This window comes from Leptinotarsa decemlineata, unplaced genomic scaffold (genome assembly GCF_025532065.1).
Source record: "Leptinotarsa decemlineata unplaced genomic scaffold, Ldec_3_MD MMD2_tig00000251_RagTag_RagTag, whole genome shotgun sequence".
NCBI lineage: Eukaryota > Metazoa > Arthropoda > Insecta > Coleoptera > Chrysomelidae > Leptinotarsa > Leptinotarsa decemlineata.
The window spans coordinates 8,390,720-8,405,571 of record NW_027412547.1 but is presented as its reverse complement, the minus strand read 5'-3'; the positions used below and the strand labels follow the sequence as shown (position 1 = coordinate 8,405,571).

The window sequence follows — 14,852 nt, the reverse complement described above, 5'->3', positions numbered from 1 at the left end:
AACAGGCACTAGACCCAATTACAGTACAATTGTATAAAATTTTTGAATGAAATATAGGAATTATATACATACCATAATAGTAATAATACAATAATGTACTATTCAAAATAAAAAAAAAATTCTAGTAAGTGTTTAATGATTTGCAAACATAATACACAGTTGTGGGATAAAAGTGTTCAATGTAAAAAATATACATATTTCTTTACTGCCCCCCCTTTTATTTTTTGAACGGGTCAACTAAAAAAATTGAAATTTGGGATAATGAAATTAATGCATGAATACTTTACTTTGAAGTGAAATTGACAGATGAAACTTTCAAGATGGCGATTGGGCGCCATCTGGGAAAATATTTAAATGGAAAGGAGGGTCTTGTGAAGCATTTGTCAGGAGCTTCACAACCCTAGAATATAATGTCAATATTTTCAACTACTACAAAATGGCGGAAATTTAAATAATTGCTTGAATACATTGACATATGAGGTAATAAGCTTGAGGTCAGTTTAGAAGATGCTCGAAATGGTTGCCTTGAACTTCTTGACATATGAAGAGCTTATCCTATATTTCACGCCGAACATTTTCGAACACAGTAACGTCAATATCTCTACAAATATTTGTTATTCTCTGCCGTATATCCAATATTGAAGCAGGTTCAGTTTCGTACACCTTTTGCTTCAAATAGCCCCATAAAAAAGTCCAAAGATATCAAATCTGGCGAGCGGGCTGGCTATTCTGTAGGACCTCGACAGCCAATCCAACGACTGGGAAAAGTAGTATCCAAATAGTTTCTTACTTGTCTGGAGTAATGTGGTGGTGCTCCATTGAAAATCCTTTCGGTCTCGTGAAAGTTACGCGTCCAATGTCCAATGGACAAGAATTGACCATTTGAGATTGTTGACGTGGTACCTTTCTACTAGTAAAACTGTAAACTAAATGAGAATATTCTAACTGAACAATGATGTTCATTGTCGTACTGACATTTTTTGACATTTATATAAACAAAAAATGACTTAACAAACCTTGTAGGGTTGTTGGAATTGCTATATGGAACGTAAAAAGGAATATTTCTAGAAATATCGATATTAATGTGTTTGTCTTCAGGAAATTATTGAATGTTCCGTCATTTTGTAGTAGGTGAAGTTATTGACTTCATATTCTAGGGTTATGAGGTATTCGTCAGAAGTTTCAAAATGATGTGTCACAAGACCCTCCTTTCCTTTAAATTTTTTTCCCAGATGGCGCGCAGTCGCCATCTTGAAAGTTTAATCTGTCAATTTCACTTCAAAATAAAGTATTCATGCATTAATTCATTATCCCAAATCTCAATTTTTTGAGTTGACCTGTTCAATAAATCAATGGGGGGGGACATTAAAGAATACCCTTTCAGTAATACCTTCATTGAACAAAACAAATTTTAAATGAATATTCATTGTTTAGCAAACAGAATGGTTTTTATTTCTTCTTTGAATATATTCAATAGTGTTAAATAAATGTCTACTTTCTGACACAGTTGATTAAATGTATAGCACATAGCAAATAAGGAACACTTATAACACCCTGTATATTATGGTATCATGCCTTTATATCCGGGAAAATATTGTAAAAAAAAATTTCACATGTATAAATATCTTAAAACTCAGCTATAAAAGTATGGTTGTGCAAGTTTTCTCAATAATTGTTAATCTGTATTTTTTCTTTTGTCCACCTCACCTACCAGAATTCCACCCAATTGGTCACAATGTTTAATGTGGGTTTTAAAATGATGTTTTCTAAAATATGACAGAACTGACCGATACTTAATGACAATCCATTATAATGTATTCAAAAAATACTTCAATGTGAGATTTCCACTTGACAGTTTACAAAACCGCGACACGTGTTTGGGCGTCACAATACTCTGTAGTATTTTGAATACATGTAAATTTGTTTGACATGAAAACTGACATCTCACTCCTAAGTAACAGAGCTTATTACAATGTTCAAGTTAAACCCACAGAAATTTATTCAATTATCTGTCATTTCTGATACACAATTTAAATTAATATTTTGGTGACTGCATTGTGGTTTGTTCTCTTGCAAAGTTATTTCCTGAAAGTTGGAATTTGGAACAGGTAAGTAAAATACACTTCATTTATACTAAATTTTATTCAGAATATGAACAAATTAAAGTATAAAATCTTTGACACTTACTCCTCTTACTAAAATATTTTGTGAATCTAGCTGAATCCCTATATACAATATTCAAATTATTTTGCTCCGGTTCTAACGTAATAAGAGCGTTTTGTATTTCATCCTCAACTGTAACATATTGTGTTCTTGCTCCAATGACGTCTGAACTCTTCGTGCAACCGAAATACATTATGAGGTCAAGTTCATTTTTCTGTTGCCAATTATAATCTGAAAGCAGCTGAAAATAATTAAACATTATTTCAAACAATCACACTTTTTGTTCAAAACATATAGACAGAAGAAAATACCTTTTGTCCAATTTCTACTAAGTTTATTATTTAAATTGAAAGGGTTATATTGTTACCAGTTTCGGTTTGTTAGACCATTGTCAAGTAACTAACTAATGGTCTAATAAACCGAAACCGGTCGTAACAAATAACAAACTTAGTAGAAATTATTTTCTATATTCAATATGAGTTTCTACAAAATAAATGGATCACTAAGCGAACAAGTTACTCAAAACATACAAAAAATTATGCTAAAAACAGATAAGAGTTGTTTTATCATCTGCAATATGAAGAAAAGAGTAAGAAATACCCTTGCTGAAATATCTATATACAAATATAATCTCAACTCCAAAACACAAATCATGAAATTATAAAACAACAAAAATTAATTGGCGCTCTGAGGCGACTTGACTGATTTCAGTGGCGCATTTGCTTTTTTAGCTGCAGGAAAAGCCGCAGTACCACATCATCTGAAGATCTTGATCTGCCAATGTCCTCTCTTTCATAAAACAAAAAATTGGAAAATTTTTTTGGAAAACTTCATTAAAATTGTATATTACTGATAAATAACTTTATTAAACAGTAATCAATATGTATTTATACAAATTTTAATTGTTTTAACTCACCGAGTAACTTCCAGGATCCCATCTTTGTAGCTCAAATTTCATAGAGGCATTACTATTCAGTAGTTCTAAATCGGTATATTGCTGAAGAAGACCAAACATCGCAGTGGATTGGAAAAGGCTCAAAAATCTTTCAAGACTGTGTGGTAGTTTGATTAAATCTATTTTCTCATACTTATATCTATTTGGAGGACCGACTTTCATCCAATGGATATCTGAAAAAATGTGTATGAGTCAATACCTTTTGTTTGAAGGTGGTTGACAATGTTTCGTGGTGTATTTCATCAGTTCTGACTTCCATTGTCTAATATAATATAAATTGATTTGAAATCTCTGAAAAAAATTAAAAAGATGAACCGAAAATAAAAATTTCATTAAACAATAAACTAAAATTACAAAGAAATAACATACAAGCAACAACCAAAAAAATAAAAATTGAAATATTAATAAAAACTGAAAATTAAAAAATATTAACAAAAATGAAAAATTAAAATTAAAAGACTCCAAACCAAGTCACGTCACGACGTTTCGATTTTTAGTATCCACAATCGTCTTCGGGTGATAACAGTTGTAAATGAGAAAAAATACTTTGAATTCGGTCAGAATTGAATTTTAATTTTTGGGAAATGAAGTTTTTTGGATCTCTACTACTCCATGTGGGCATCTTCCCGAGAAAGGAAGGAAGCAATCAATTTGAAAGAAGTAACTTTATACATAGATGTGTAGATCATGCAAAGAAGTAACTTTCAGACACAAACGGGAAAAAAAGCCCTCCTGAAACAGCTACTTTCATATAAACATTGAATTACACGAAAGAAAAATTCTTTCGAAACAAATACTTTTATTTGAAAACTGAATTATACAAAAAATACTTTTCTCTACTCAGTTTGTAGAAAGCCAAAAACTTTCCCAAACATTGATCACTCCTTGAAATATATCCCTTTCAATTCAATTTTTAATTCTTCTTATTTATTGTTTTTCTCCTACCTAAATTTAAAAATCTAATAAATCAAACATGAATATGAATTTTCAAAGTTCAAAAACACTCAATACTTGAAAATAATCATGTCAATCAGCCATTAGTTTTTTCTTCAGGTAATCTTCCAAATTTTGACAACTGGAAATCTAAAAATACCTATTTTCATTTCAAGGTCCACCATCCAGAGAGTTCTCTGAATAATGGCTATGTGTTACTTGGTTACACGTGGTCAATGACGATAACGACATCGTTGATTTTAACATTTTCAGATTTCGATATATTTTTACTTATTAAATTATTCATGTTTTCATCTTCTCCAAAACATATCCGACACTACCTTTTCAGGACAAAATATCTCTTAGCTTTCTAGGTAAAGGTGCGGTCCCACTCGAGAATCTTGGAAAGAAATCATTCAGAGGTTTTACTTTCGGGGTCATTTATTTACTATATTATCTACTTCAACTTATTCTACTTCTTCCAGGAATTTTCCTTTCAAGTAGACACCCAAAACCTTAATCTCTTCTAAAAATATACCCCTTTCAATTTAAACAGTTTTATATAATTTGAAAATTTTTTGAAGTCAGGAAAAATATAGTCAATAACTTTTATCAAAATGATGTTTTTGTTTAATTTCCAAGTCATTCCCATCTATTATTTTCTGTACTTTTTTCAGCCAATGGTCTTCGGTGAATTTTGAAAATGCTGGGATATTTAACCAATTTTTATTCTTGTCAGAAGTGTACCATGTGCTTTCTTCAGCAATTTTTTTCTGCAAGAATCTAAAATCTAAAGTGTGTGTCTATTCGAGAATTTCACCAACTCTATGAGAAATAGATCTTAGCCAATACAAGATAATACTAGAACCAGTCCACAGATACGAAACTTGTCACTTTAAAATCATTTTTATGGTATTCAGTGATCTGCACTAACAAATGCTACCTGGAATATTTATTCACCATTTTCATGATTGAATAGTAAATATTTGCTTCTTTGAATTCTTACACAAGCTGAGCCAATTTAGCTGCCATTTCAGTGGGCTTTCATATCTGAGATACCCCGTTTTATCAGTAGCTTTTCCAATTTCCGTATATCTGGATTCACTTTTTTGCAACACAGGGCAAAGGTGAATTCATCAGTTTCTGGTCTCCAATATGAATCCAGAACTCTTTCTGAAGGCACCTGGCAAAAAAATTTTTTTCTGGTTGTCGGCACAGCGACTTTGGTATCGCCTTCAAAACATTTCTGGAATCACAAATCTAATTGCAAATTTTTAAAACGCTAGTTGAATAACTTCGATTATCTTAAACTGTGGTTGAAAAGAAAGATTGTTTTTATGCATGTAAAATACAAAATGAATCGTGAAACAAAAAAAATAGTTCATTACCTTCACTTTGTAATGTCTGCAAAATTTCGTTAAAAGATTCATTCTTGAAAAACATTCTTAACGATATCTCAGAGTTCTCTTCTATGTGTTCCTGTATCAATTTTATTGCCTTGAAATTCAAATAGTCTTCATTGATCCAACTCTCCAGGTCTATATCTACTTCCTTTGCTTTAATACTTTCGTTGCTATAAAGGCCACTCTCTGGAACGTTGTAGGATGGACTATTGAAAACTGGTGAAACCTTTGTGTGAAACCAACCATTAATGCTGAGCCTGCAGTCATCCATACATGTAACTTCTGCTACCTGTGACCATTAAAAAAAACGGTTTAACATAGTCATATACAGTGCGTTTGATAAGTATTTCAAATCTCCATCCAAGCTTTTTTTATTTTTGTAAATCCCGAGGGATTAGCAGTTTTATTATAGTCATATCAGGAACCGATAAACATCATCATCTGGATTAAAAATTAATTCAAAACTCACTCCAGTTCATTCCAAGAAATATTCATGTTTAACATTCGCTACCTGACAATAATGAAGAATGTTTACAAATTTATGCCCTACATTACGATATGTTCCTGGGGTAATTTCAGTGCAAGCATTTCTCTTTTCACCCACGAATTCTGTAAATGAACTGTAGCTGTGTATCCCCTCAAAAACATCTAGTGGCGTCATACCACGTGATCTAGTGGGCTCTTCTAAGAAGCCACATCTTCTTGTCTACCGGTTTGGATAATTAATAATAATAATAATTGGTTTTATTGATAAGTTAATACATAGGTAACCAGTACATACATAGCTCTTATCAAATGGCAGGATTCATTTTTCGTCCATGTTCAAAACATGGCCAAAACTTGCTCTTCCATCCAACCTTATTCCTATTTACAATTTTATAAATAATAATTATGCATAAATACAAATGAAGATTATAATTATTGAGTGAGAATAAACAAATAACAACACTTTATAACTGCATGGTATATGATATATTAAAATGCTTACTTGATGGGTCTCAAGATATATTGAAATTACCCAGTAAAAAATTGGTACAGAAAATTTTTAAAAAACATCCCAATTCAAAATGATCAAGAAATAGATGAAGATTTATATTATAACATCATCAGTCAGGGAAAAAATACAGCCCCCGGAATAGACAATATGGTAAAGTTTCGTTATGTGGACACCCGGCGATTTTGAAAAAATTTTTGACTGTACTTACGTATTTTGATGCGTAGATTACGAATCCGAAAGAAAAAAGCGGCGCTCTCCCTTATTTAAAAAGTTACGGCCCTTCAAAGTTCAGAAAAGGGCAACTTTTCAGCCTTCTTTTTCACTAAATAAACTATTTAAAAACACAAGCATCTATTCACTAGGTCATCTTTACACCTTATTCTTCCTTCTTTAACACTTTTCACTTCAATAATCAACATTTTTCTTATAAAAATGTTAAAAAATGTACGGAGCTGCTTTTTGGTTACATATCACTGTATTTTACGTTTTTAAGGTTAATGATATGGTTGGTACGACTGATGCAGTCCATATTCCTGAAGTAATTCAAATGTTTTTTACCTTCATTCTTTAGATCGTAAATTGGTTTTTGGTGGTGTATTACGAATTTGAAATAGTAGGCGACGGCAAATACCAACCGCTTTTTTCTGAAATGTCACTAGTAACTAACCTAAAAATAGAATAATGTCACCAGGAGAAGCATTCGTTTTTAAATTAAGTTTTTTATAAGAAAAATGTTGATTATTGAAGTGAAAAGTGTTAAAGAAGGAGGAATAAGGTATAAAGGTGACCTAGTGAATAAATGCTTGTGTTTTTAAATAGTTTATTTAGTGAAAAAGAAGGCTGAAAAGTTGCCCTTTTCTGAACTTTGAAGGGCCGTAACTTTTTAAATAAGGGAGAGCGCCGCTTTTTTCTTTCGGATTCGTAATCTACGCATCAAAATACGTAAGTACAGTCAAAAATTTTTTCAAAATCGCCGGGTGTCCACATAACGAAAATTTACCGATGTAGAATGCGTTGCGACTCTATATTTAGCATCCGGTATCTTTCAAATGTTGTGATATATGGTCGCGTTTTTTTGTTCCAGTTATCAGCCTCACACATGACTTCTGTAGCTTTTGTAATCTATTCTTTAGTGACAACACTAAAGATTGGCACAAGGTCATAGTGTTCTATTCGGATATATTATTTTGAGACTGCTGTACCCTCGTTTTAGAATTTGCGATACGTGTCGTGTGAATCTTAAAAAGCTGTCGAGGTATGGTCCTAAGTTTTTAGAAATATCCTTAAGACGTAACTCAACTCTGTTTGCAGTTATAGAAACCTTGCCCAGATTGCGTTAACATGACAATGTACTTCCAAAACTACTTCCATAACTACTGACTTAGAGTGATTGACATTTAAGCAATATTTGGTTGATAATTTCATCAGAGAACATACGTCATCATTTAGTTTTTTCTGTGTTATGTCAAAAGAAACTTTATCGCATTCTATGTAAATTTGAGTATCATCGGCGTAGCAGATGACAGAAGAATATTGAAGACAATCTGGAAATTGTGATGTATACAGGGTGTCCCTAGACTTCCTCTTTTCCTCTCGGGAATGTATAGATGGGGTCAAAATATCACCAGTACTTCATATAACTTTTTTTCCTAAAAGTCTTCGTAACCAAGTTACGGGCCCTCGAAGTTACAAAATGAAAAATGTTTTTCTTTGATAACTTTTCAAGTGAATATTCAAAATCATCCAAATTTTGGTAATTGACTAAACAAATGAATTCCGTCGATGAGCTTTCATGCAGGAGTCAGTTGTTTTGCTACAAAGTCAGGAACGGACTACCCCCGATGGTCCACACCCCAAAACTTTGAAATGACAGATATTTTTCAATATTTTTCAACAAAATAAGGTTACTTGGACAATTTTATGAATAAAAGTACTCGTGTGGAAAGTCGATCGGAGCAACGAGTCTTGATAAAAATGTAGTTCTACTCGACGACATCAAACCCGCTCGTCCACCATTATTTGAAATGAATAATTATCAAAGCAGAAATAATAATGATAACGTTAATTCAACAACATTTATAACAGGAATAATACAAAGTATGCTAAAATAAAGTCGTAAACAAAAAGTACAGTACCTATATGGAAGTTTAAGTCACAATTGTGATAGCAGATATTTTTTCAAAAGAAATATCAAGTTCTGTAGATTCGTGGTGTTTTTAAACTAACAAGCTACTCTACTATGAAATATCGAATTCATTCCATATTTTGTATGTACATAATACGTGTGGAATAATCACGTTTCGTGTTGATCAGTTATCTGAATCTCATGAAACTCAACATTCGAATGTTTCAAATTCTTCTTCACAGCTAAACTGTTGAGGAGTTTCACTGATAATTATAATTTTATGGGAGAAATTCTTTAACACGAATCTAAATTTAGCTGAAAAAACGCACATCGGAAAAAATATTTACTATACTAATAAAAAGCAAACGAATGAACTACAAAAACGGCTGCACATGATCAGGTGAAAAATATCCAGGGAATAATATTTCTTTCACAGATGTTGACAAAAAAACCTTTTAGAAAGTTTTGATAAAAAATGAGAAACTGGAATGCGATTTTGTTTTGTTGAGAGGTGCGTTGTCATATGACTATCATTGTATTGTCAATATTCTATAGGATATTTTGAATTTTATGGACGAGCATTTTGTAATGCTGCAGAAGCTCGTCGTCTGTATTCCGAGCATTTTCCCAATCGAACGGTACCGTCAAGAGAAACATTCGAGCGTGTCGATCGCAGCTTGAGGGAGACAGGTATGTAATAATTGATAATTAATTTGAGCACGTTGTTTTATTTCGATATTATTGTAGGTACAGTTTTGCCAAAACGAGGTGGTGAGGGCGCTCCTAGTACCGTTGTATTGGGGGAAAATATTTTGGAAGCCGTCGCTGATGATCTTTCAATGAGCATCAGAAATCTATCAGAACAGATCCATACATCCAAGTCCACTATTCATAGAATAATTAGGGAACAACTGCTCCACCCATTTCACATCCAGAAGGTACATGCCATGACACCTCAAGATTTTCCAGCACGACTGGAATATGCCAATTGGTTCATGGATAGGCAAAGAGAGGATATGACTTTTATTAATCGAGTTTTATTCGCTGATGAAGCAGGTTTCAGTAGAGATGGAGTTATCAACTCTCATAATCTCCATATATGGGCCAAAGAAAATCCCCATGGGATATTGCAAACCAAACACCAACGGAAATTCAACGTGAATGTTTGGGCTGGTATCATAGGAAACCATCTTATAGGACCATTCGTTCTACAGGACCGATTGAATGGAGAACGTTATTTGGAGTTCATTCAGAACGATTTGAATGGACTTTTGGAACATGTTCCATTGCAAACCCGAAGAGATATGTGGTTTATGCATGATGGCGCTCCTCCTCATTTTAGTTTGATTGTGCGTGACCATCTGAACCATATTTTCCACAATAGATGGATTGGTAGAGGTGGGCCATATTCATGGCCATCGCGGTCTCCGGATTTAAATCCATTGGATTTCTTTCTGTGGGGGCATCTAAAAAGCCTTGTTTACGCTACACCTATTCACACAAGAGATGCATTGTTGAATAGAATAACATTACATTGTGAAGCCATACGAAACGACCCTGGAATGCTATTTCAAGTTCAGAGAGGGTGTCTTCGCAGACTAAGAAAATGTATAGAGAGAGAAGGTGGTCATATCGAGCAGTTTCTGTAGCGGATTTTTCATTTCTGTTTGCTCTTGAGGCTCCTGAGTTTCGTTAGTTAAACGTGTTTGCATTATAAAAATTCGTTATGAACATTTTACCTATCATTTCCATTTTCCTTAAAAACTAATATTTTCGAATAATGGTAGACATCTCAGGATAAATGTTGTTGAATTAACGTTATCATTATTATTTCTGCTTTGATAATTATTCATTTCAAATAATGGTGGACGAGCGGGTTTGATGTCATCGAGTAGAACTACATTTTTATCAAGACTCGTTGCTCCGATCGACTTTCCACACGAGTACTTTTATCCATAAAATTGTCCAAGTAACCTTATTTTGTTGAAAAATATTGAAAAATATCTGTCATTTCAAAGTTTTGGGGTGTGGACCATCGGGGGTAGTCCGTTCCTGACTTTGTAGCAAAACAACTGACTCCTGCATGAAAGCTCATCGACGGAATTCATTTGTTTAGTCAATTACCAAAATTTGGATGATTTTGAATATTCACTTGAAAAGTTATCAAAGAAAAACATTTTTCATTTTGTAACTTCGAGGGCCCGTAACTTGGTTACGAAGACTTTTAGGAAAAAAAGTTATATGAAGTACTGGTGATATTTTGACCCCATCTATACATTCCCGAGAGGAAAAGAGGAAGTCCAGGGACACCCTGTATAATACAAATAATAGTGGGCCCCATATGGACCCTTGAGGAACACTGTTGTAGATATTGACGAGATTCAAAGTAGTTTTTGAAGGTGACACATTGGGTTCTGAAAGTACTTTTTAATCAACTCAGTTGCACTCAGTGCGAATCGAAGGTAATTGAGAAGAGATATAAGAAGTACATGGTTGATGTGGTCAAACGCCTTTGAGTAATCATGCAGAATTGGAAGCCAAAGTTTATTATTATCTGTTGACCTTTGGACGTCATCAGTTGTACAGCATTCCTCGATATTGCACTATTTTTTACATCTCCAATAGTTTCTTGCCGCCTCTACTTGTAAAAAGAAGATGTTATTTAAATCACTTGCAGCAATATGTGTTCCATTTTTTTCGCCCAAGAAAGTAAGGCCAGGGTTCTTGTCAACAACTTCCAATCCAAATACAATATTATTTCTGCGGAATGTGCAATCAAGTAAACAATTTTCTTTTAAGTTCAGAGTTTTCCTGTTCTAATAATGCTATTTTATCATTTGCAGCTGTTAGTTCAGCTTTTATTTCGGACAGCGCATTTCGTGTCTGGCCAGATTTCAAATTGAGAGTAATGAGTAATGCATGTAAATCTCCCAACGCTACTTCATTCGACATTCTGAAGTACCACACTATTTTGCAGTAAAGTACCTGTGCTAATAACAAATCAGTTTTGAGATAATGATATTTATCGTTTGTTTGCAGATCCTTAAAACCAATATTAAACTGCTTACTACTCAGAATCGGCAAATCCGATTTCCAGGAAAAAATTATGTTGGATAGATAATTGGAATACATATTGAATGAGTTATTACAAGAACCCCATTTCCATTTGAAAAAAAATTGGTAGCGCCCCCTCCACGATGAGTGATGCAATAACTATTGTCTTTCTCATCAAGAAGTTCTAAAAATTATTCCCCTTCACATACATTTTTTCTGACCTTGATATCTTGTCCCATTCAAAAGTTAAAAGGGAGGCGACTATTTATGCCGCACTGTATAAGAATAAGCCAAAAGGTCAAAGAAAAACTAAATTGCTATCATCTCTGAATATTACTCATCATTACGTTATGTAAGCTAAAAGTTATTTTTTTTCTCATCCAAACTTAGGCACTCATGTTTCTGGCCATTCTCAGATTTCCAAGATTTCCATTACAAAAACTGAACAATGTTTTTTGACAACCAACAAATATTTTCTATCCTATTATATTTACTGAATCTTAGAATTCTGACAAACATTAGTTTGGTCTCTGGAACGAGTCAAAAGTTCAGTTTGTCTGTATCAGCTACAGTGACTCTCACTCTCTTCTATGCATCTTGAAGGCCAAACTAGAGTGAAATACATTTTCAAGATTATTTTTGAAGATCTATATTACAATATCACTGTCTAACCTCCACTAGTAATATTTCAGCTATTAGTTAATCCTCCAAAGAATAACCAGCTCTTAATGAGTTATCGAAGGTTAAAAAAAAATATTTCAATACTTATGAGTTTAAAATATTTGCTTAAGGGTTGTTCAATTATTTCAAGATGATTAAGTTCAGTTATTAAAGTAAACTTTAAATATCTTACTTGATGGTAAGAATCGCTTGTTACAGGAAATATGACCAGTTGGTTGTTTGATGGTATAATATTTCTAACAACATCCAGTGGTTGACCTTTATCATCTTTGTTTAATAGCTGAAGTGATCCTCCTTTAGATTCGTTCCACCCTTCCTTGCCAGTTAGGTACAAAATAAATGCAACCATTCTGTCTTCTCGTTGATCATCATGAACCAGTAGGTAATCAGTGTTACTGTACAAACTACAAGTAGCAGATACATGTGTTAAATTCAATCCTGTTATGTTCATTACCTGAAATTGTCATTACTAGAGAATATTTAAATTTATGAAAACAACATACCCACTGCATTAAGTCTCCTTTTAAAAAATCGAACATATTTCTGATATGTTCTGAAGTCAAGTATTTTAGATCTTTTGACTGAAAAAATTCATACAAGTCCATATTTCTGGTGTTCCAGTCTAATTCATAAAATTCATTTCTAATGTCATCTAAAAGATGACTATTTTCAATCAAATTGTTTATTACACAAACTTTGAAAGGTTCCACTATTAATTCAAAATGGTTATTCTGTAGGTTTTTGTTACAGCTCCAACATTTTTTTAATTCATCCAATAATGTTTTGGTAAGTAGAGAGTTATTCATTTCTGGAGTAACTTTTTGTTTTTTTACAGGTCGACCATCTGGATCTCTATGACATGTTGGCATCAAATGATCTATAACCAAATAATAATCACTTTAAAAAACAAACCAGCAGAAATAAAGTAAATTTTGTTATGCCTTGATTAAATGTTTCATGAAAGCTTGTAAGCCAAAACAGTTCAAGCAGTTTACATTACAGTGTTACTATCTCCATTTGGGTTTGAAGGGCATCGTAGTTTGGAACTGCATCCTAACGTTCCGCCAGCACTAGTGACTAGCTTCTTTAGAGGTTTATTTATCTTAATGATTCACCGATGACTTAGCCATTTAACAATTTCAAATATGCACATTGAATGAAAAAAAAATGCTTCAATCCACTTAAGTTGACATCAACGGGTAATTAAAAAGAAAAAAATTCTTACATCCACTTGTGACTGACTCATGAGTGGAAACAACTCTACAGTCATCATCCCAATTGCAACATTCAATTTCTGGCTCACTAGCTGAGGACTCCTCATAATAACTAATTTTTTCCTCCTTTGACGAATCACTTCCCGAATTATCAGACTCATCTTCGCTTTCACTGGGAATTCCTAGAATTTAAATATTACATACATTTTGTCACACAGAACCTTCTCTCAAGTACTATTGGTGCTTTTATTCATAGCGCGTTTTCCTTTGAAATTCATTGTTACTCAGGTTTGAAATACTATTCGAAATTAGAGATTAAATGTCTCCCAAAATACTTCTTAAAGTATAAGTAACTATCTGTGCTTAAGCATTCATAAACTTTGTGACACGGCATTGTAGGTTATATATTTTTTTATTTCATTTCTATGGTTATGTCCTTTTCTCTGATACTAGCAAACTCTTCTTCTTGACATTTATTTCATATGTATATTTATATGCTTCAACTTTAATACTTGGATTGTACGTTACTAACAGCAGTGCACAAACTACTTACTCTCGCGGATATCCTTAATTCACTCGTCGTTTACAATGTGAGCATAGGTGAGACGTGAGACATTGATATTCTTGAAACATTCGCATATATAAGAAGAAAAAACAGAAGAATGGACAATTGAAAATACCAGAACAATAAAAAAATGCCACATTTATAGCAAAACATGAAAACAGAAACAATATTGAAAATAATAATGTCGAGCAAAGAAGAAGAAGAGAAGAATAACACCAAACGTCGAGAATCATCTTGGTTTGAAATATCATTTTACTGTTTTTTCTGCCTATTTGGCAATTTTTTTTTAATTTTTTTTATTTCTCATCATTTCCTAAAATTTTTCAAGCAAATTAATTCATTTTCATCTACAACAACTTTTTTTTAAAATACTGTTCTTATAGTTTCACATTTCATTATCATTCATTGTCTAATTTTTTTGGCAATTTTTTTCTATACTTCCACTGATTATTTCGTTTTTAGTATGGTTAATACTTCACCTTCTCTATTTGTACCGTTTGCTTCTATTAGATTTCGGCAAAGGAACTAAACAAAGTTTGAACATCTACCATTCAATAACGTTGACAATAAATTTCGAATATTTCAAACTCAAGCGTGTTCTTTACAAATTTCTAGAAAATTCAAAATGTAAGCCGGACGGCACTGGATTAGAGACAGTGCGAGCTTTGACTTAATGTTAGGAATTATTTCACTCGTATTTTCATGATTCCGAATACTCTGTATAGCATTTGAATAATTTGTATCATTCGAATGATTCCTTTC

The 14,852-nt window shown here is 32.8% G+C and overlaps 1 protein-coding gene across 1 annotated transcript; it reads right to left on the bottom strand.

The window, feature by feature from the left end:
* Positions 1-2,123: 2,123 nt before the first annotated feature.
* Positions 2,124-14,004, bottom strand: sud1 (Prolyl 3-hydroxylase sud1). The gene is made up of 7 exons (XM_074173647.1): positions 13,761-14,004; positions 13,537-13,707; positions 12,815-13,188; positions 12,484-12,765; positions 5,440-5,743; positions 3,080-3,291; positions 2,124-2,404 (listed from the first exon to the last, which is right to left on the bottom strand). The coding sequence occupies exons 1-7, from the start codon at positions 13,801-13,803 to the stop codon at positions 2,141-2,143; spliced, it is 1,650 nt and encodes a 549-aa protein (XP_074029748.1). The 5' UTR covers positions 13,804-14,004; the 3' UTR covers positions 2,124-2,140.
* Between the last annotated feature and the right edge of the window lie 848 nt (positions 14,005-14,852).

Coding starts and splice junctions, on each gene's coding strand:
- sud1 (XM_074173647.1), bottom strand. CDS start 13,803: ATGAATTTCAAAGGAAAACGCGCTATGAATAAAAGCACCAATA. Junction 13,708..13,760: donor TATGAATAAAAGCACCAATA/GTACTTGAGAGA, acceptor TTTAAATTCTAG/GAATTCCCAGTGAAAGCGAA. Junction 12,766..12,814: donor AAGGAGACTTAATGCAGTGG/GTATGTTGTTTT, acceptor TGACAATTTCAG/GTAATGAACATAACAGGATT.